Source organism: Pyxicephalus adspersus, chromosome 8, assembly GCF_032062135.1.
Source record: "Pyxicephalus adspersus chromosome 8, UCB_Pads_2.0, whole genome shotgun sequence".
In the NCBI taxonomy this organism is placed as follows: domain Eukaryota; kingdom Metazoa; phylum Chordata; class Amphibia; order Anura; family Pyxicephalidae; genus Pyxicephalus; species Pyxicephalus adspersus.
Window position 1 is genome coordinate 7,231,926 of NC_092865.1, and position 6,000 is coordinate 7,237,925.

The following is a 6,000-nucleotide window of genomic DNA, read 5'->3' on the forward strand; positions in this document are numbered from 1 at the left end:
TCACAGGTGGGAAACTGCAACATAATTGTATTATGCCTGCTGTTCTTGCCAACAGCAGTATTTACTTTCCTCTTTATTTTCTCTAGAAATAGCCGCTCTGTCTCCATAAATTCTTATAGTATTTGACTTTAAGTATGTGGACATCTTCCCAAATAATGAATGTTTTCACTGTTTCCAATGAAAGTAGAACTATGGCCTACCATTTAAAAAAAAAATCTGTTGCAGCACTTGGTTAAAAAGTCAGTCCATACTTTGTATTCCCTTAGTCCCACAAGGCAAATGACGTCCATTGACAAATGATTTTGCCCACCTAATACAGTTTCTCAGTATTTAGAATTTAGAGCAAAGTTATCACTCATGCAGGCTATGCATTTATGAAATACAGAAAATGGGAAGTTGTTGCCAGGTCATAGATATCAGTATATATTTTATTTCACTTTATAAAGCTTGAGCATCACTTTTTTAGAACATAGTTGTGGATTTCGGATTTGGAACATATGTTTGAAATCTTTTACAGAGATGTCAAGCGCTCTCTTTTGAAAGTTTCTGCTAATTCTTTTCCAAAATTTGGATTTACCTATACTTATATTCCTGGTGACGATGGTTAGGACAAACACAGAGAGGGATACAGATAGCCACAAAAACGTAACAGGGATTTTATCCCCTGCATAAAAAAAGTTTTGCTTAAAGTTTCAGCTTAATGCTACAACAAAGATATTTAGACTTTTATGCATTTCCAATCTTGTGGTAACAGTATGAGGAAGGAAATTTTCCATCATGATTCACCTGTGTGCATAGTCGGCTCCATAAAGTCATGGTTTGATGAGCTTGGAACCCAAGTGTCCTGCACAAAGCCCTGATCTACAAACCTACTGAACACCTTTAAGATTAATTGAAACTTGAATGTCATGTCTACTTATCAAACATCAGTAACTGGCCCTAAAAAATTGCTTTTTTGGGTGATTACTAATGCCTAAGATCATCTTACTGCCTAGAAGTTGTAGAAGTATGTTGAGAAGTTTACAACATACAGATCTGACCTCTTCTGGTAATGCAGGTTTTGCATTGGAGATATGAAAATATAAGAATTATAGCTGGAAACCAGATAAAGCTTAAAACTATTTATATTATATTTAATGTAAATATATTTACCGCTTTTACAGAAATGTCTGTACGAATGTCTAACCTGGAAAATGACCGGGATGAGCGAGATGACGACAGTCATGAAGATCGCGGAATCAGTAAGTGTATATATCTTTGTTTTAACAGTAATGCAGATCAGAAAAGCATTGTATTGATAACTCATTATTTCTTTGCAGTCAGTAACACAAGATTTATAGCGGCGGTGATTGAACGTCATGCGCACAGTCCGGAGAGACGCCGGCGATACTGGGGACGATCGGGTACTGAAAGCGATCATGGTAAGGATGGTTTGTCACTTGATGTGAAATGTTTTTTATTTAAATATATATTCCTAAATCAATTTTGTGTACGCCAAATGCTTTTCCACATCCAGATATTGAGCATGATTTAATAACCTCCCTAGCGGTACATTTCTGTCTGGATTTATATGTCAAAAAGTCGTACATTGTTTTTCATGAAAATTTATTTTACAGTATAATATATTGGTATGAGTTTAATAAAGTTTGAAACACAAAATCATGTAAAAATAATACATTAAATAAATTAAAAAATACATATTTTTTTTTTAATTTTTTTAAATTAAAAAAGTATATATAATCAACATACTGTAAAATAAATGTTCATGAAAGACAATGTACTGCTTTTACACCTATAAATCCAATGTATTGCATTCAATACAGTTATTTTGTATTGAATGCAATTCAAATGGATTTTGAATTTCCCACCCCGCTGGCAACGTACACACGCACCAACGTCACCGGGAGCTCCCTCGGTGACTCATAGTGTGCAGAAGTCACCAGAGGAAGAAGAAAGAAGACAGGAATCACGGCGATGGACAATGTGGGACGCCGGCAAATCAGGTAAGTGCGGTATTTACTTACCTTCCTATAGGTTTACCTACCCCGAGTGTGATTTGGGGTTACTGCTTTCAGCAACCTTTTTTTACCCCGATTCACACTCGGGGTTACCGCTAGGGAGGTTAAAGCTCACCAAGGCTGGAGAGGATACATTTTCATCAGTGAAGCTTTGTGATCCAGCAAACCTGAAATGGGTTACCTAAAAGTAATTTGCTATTTGTTAGCAAATGTTTTTAGTTCTGGACCAGATCCATTTCAGGTTTGTTGGATCACCCAGCTTCACTGATAAAGGGTATCCTCTCCAGCCTTGGAGGGCTTTAAACTGTCAGACCCATTATGTTTTAAAACTGGAGCAACATCATCACTGTTCTGTTTTGAGTAGAGAGAATGGCACCCAGCAGACCGACCCTCTGCACTGTATAGCACTATAAAGAGGTGAAAAAGTATATGGGGTTTTAATGTATTTTTATTTGTGCAGGTTACAGTACGATGAGTCCACAAGAAGACAGCGAAAATCCACCGTGCAATAATGACCCCTTATCGGCAGGGGTGGACGTTGGGAACCATGACGAAGATCTAGAACCTGATACCCCACCGCAGACTGCAGCTCTCTTGAGCCACAAATTTCACCACCACTACAGACTGCATCACCCGTCTCTCCACCACAGCCACCACTTACAGGCTGCCGTCACCGTGCATTCCGTAGATGCAGAATGCTGATGAACTTGAAGCCATTTAGACGCCAAGCCAATCACAGACCCTACGTGCCATTACTGCCTTTTTCACGCCCCGGGCATTTCCTGCAAAGGGTTGCAATGTGTGAAACTTCACAGGAGGTGTTGGCCTTTCCGAATCTAGTATTTAAAATGCCAAAATCACCACGGAATCTATAGGGTCTCGACTGCAACAAAAGACGAGTCTGACTTTTTTATTAAGCTGGAAAATAAACTAAAACAAACAACAATATTTGTTTAGGAAAAAAGTAAAAAAAATGGATAAAAAAAGAACTGTACTCATAATGAGTAGAATTGTTAATAGTTTCTTTTTAAAAAAAAGCATCTCACTTTTTAACGAAAAGGATTATTTTTGTACTATTTATTTAATTTCTCAAGGACTTCTAGACGGTGAAACGTTCCACCATTTTGGAACTGGAGGGGATGCAAAAATGTTTATCGAAGGAAGCCTAACCTGTGTACACTGAACTTTGCACGTGTAGGACATTGTTGCTCCTTTCATAGCCCCTCTGCTGTGAGGCCATTTTTAAAACGGGAACTGCGTTGCTGAACAATCTTGAAATTTTATTTTTTCCTTTGGAGAAAACAAGGACAAAAAAGGGTGCATATTCTAACGCTAATCATGTGTTTGAGTATATACGTATGAACTGTGGTGGGGTTAGACTGAAGAAAAAAAAACTGAGTTATCTGTTTGATGCCAGTCATCTTCATGATTTCGGGGTGCAGCTGACTCCTTGCAGTATTTTTAACCAAACTTTGATGTTTTAATTTAGATTTTAACCACTGTTAATCAAGATTGCGTTTTCCGTACAACCACTAGGGGGCTTCAATTTGAAGGAAACTGAAAGAGGAACTGTGCTGCCTTTAGCTAGAACACACGAAGTTTGGACGCCAGAACATCCTGGCGCCTGGGCAATGCTTTTCCTGCAATCAAGCTTTTTTTTTCTTTATACATGCAACATTTAAGTTAAAAAAGAACAGCTTGTGTGCTTTTCAAATTCAGGTCCTTGCTGAGACTTGTCTGTTTGCCATTTAACTGTATTATACTACCAGTAGTCCTTCCAACTTGAATGCCTTAAAGAGAAATTATTAAAATGCTTTATATAAGGCCCTTTATCAATATGTTTGGTGTAAGGTCTTAGCATTCAAATGCACAATCTATAGGTAGGCAGACGCCTATCTAGTAAATCCAATATATGGCCAGACGTAGTAGAACGTTACTCCATCTTCTAAGAAGGATTCTGGTAATGCTACAGCCTGCAAAGCCATCTTAGACATTTGTACACTTTCAACCTGTAGTAACCATTTACAGAAGTCCCTTTTCTGTTCCATTATGCCCCTGTACACTCTTACCCTGTAAGAGGAAGTAGAGTGCCCTGTATATGACCTGACCTCCACTCTATTATTAATAATAAATAGTATATAGCGCCATTATATTATGCAGTGCAGAACAATAAATAAAGTTTGCAAATGACAGACAGTGACTCAGGAGGGGGAGAGGACCCTGCCCTGAAGAGCTTACAACCTACGGAACTTCTTTGGCGTGAATTGGAATGCAGTCCATGTCTTCTTGACACCTGACCTCATAAATGGCTAAATGGGCACAAATTCCCACAGGCACCCCAAACTCCTTCCCAGAAGAGTGGTGCAAATATGGCTGGCCCTATAGAATGATGCCCATTACAGGAAAAAAATAAAAGGCCTTACCTTGCTTTATTTTGCGCCTCAGATTCAAAACTTCTCCCTGTCTGATATTGAAAGTGACTTCATCACTATATCTATCTTGTGGACAGCGAATACGTATTTATATGTCAGATTCTACTATTTGTCCCATTTTGACGGAGGGCAGGAATATCAGGTCGTCAACCCCCTCATTTAATAAATAGCGCCAATATATTACGCAGTGCTGCAAATTAAATAGGGTTTGCAAATGACAGACAGGTACAGTCAGTGACACGAGGAGCAAAAATAAAACTTCGTGCCCGCCTCATTGATATCAATAGTCCTTTGCAAGATGATTGCAGTCATTTTAAAAAGTGTTGACTAATATTAAGAAAATGGGTTGAATCTTATAAAACAGACATCTTATTATAAGTTGCACAAAACTTAATAGAGAGTGAGATTTCAAATGTAACCGGTCCTCTTAAAAAAGAAAAAAAAAATGCTATTGGCTTTTCTCTTTCATATAAATGCTGAAATATGGTCTGTAAGGGCAGCATGGATTTTCTTTCAGATCGTTTCCTACAGGAAGCCCAATTTCTTTGCCTTAACCCTCAGGGAGGTTGTCGCTACGTTGCAGGATAACGTGATGTCAATGCTTCAAAGGTTAAAGGTCACCAAGGCAGTTGTGACATTTTTGAGAGATGGATTTACTAGCAGTGGGTCAGGAGGTGCTTTTATTTGTATTTTGTATGTAGAAGATGAAATGAGAAATTTGATTTGAAAACCAGCGATTTGCCACATTTACTAAGTGACCCCCGGTGTATTTTTGCAAGGTTTTTTTTGTAATAAATCCTAGCACAGCTGGTAAATTTTATTGTGTTATTTACTATTATTTCCTGCATTGACAAATACCTGTTTGCCTATTTTAATGAGATAATACAAGAATTCCTTGTAACTAAAGCGGCATATGATATAATCCTAATCCAAATGAAAACGATAATCTATGGGGTTTGCATGGAGGGTTGCAGAGCATTAAAAAGGAGGAAGCCCGGCATCTCCATGATGTCCATGAATTCAAGACTACAGGCTGTCATTGCCAGCAAAGGGTTTTCAACCAAGTATTAGAAACATTTTATTTTCAGCTTTTTAATTTGTCAAATTACTTTTGAGCCCCTGAAATGAAGTGATTGTGTAAAAAAAAAAAAAGGCTTTAGTTCCTCACATTTTTATGCAACCTTTTTTGTTCAACCCACTGAATTAAAGCTGAAAGTCTGCAGTTCAACTGCATCTGAGTTGTTTCATTTAAAATTAACTGTGGTAATGTAATACAATTAGAAAAATGTTGTCTGTCCAAATATTTATGAACCTGACTGTAGCTATCACTCTGCGCTGCCGATGACATCATTACACACTGCGGATAAACGTCACAGACAGTGCTTTTATATAGAATATGGACAGTGATGAGAGGGGGTCACTGTCTGTCTTGTCCCCATCTGATATCACATGCATGATGTTATTGAAGCATCGCCACATTTTTAACATTATATTAAAGAGTGACATTCTCTGTTATGTAATGAAAAAAGGGTTTTTTTTTTTTTTTTTTT

The 6,000-nt window shown here is 37.7% G+C and overlaps 1 protein-coding gene across 1 annotated transcript in view; it reads left to right on the plus strand.

Annotated features, from left to right (window-relative positions):
- CACHD1 (cache domain containing 1) overlaps positions 1-5,259 on the plus strand; it is a 102,420-nt gene extending 97,161 nt beyond the window's left edge. The window contains exons 25-27 of the mRNA XM_072419398.1: positions 1,164-1,241; positions 1,320-1,421; positions 2,479-5,259. Coding sequence (XP_072275499.1) covers positions 1,164-1,241; positions 1,320-1,421; positions 2,479-2,720 — 422 coding nt within the window. The 3' untranslated portion in view covers positions 2,721-5,259. The remainder of the gene's footprint in view (positions 1-1,163; positions 1,242-1,319; positions 1,422-2,478) is intronic.
- Positions 5,260-6,000: the final 741 nt, after the last annotated feature.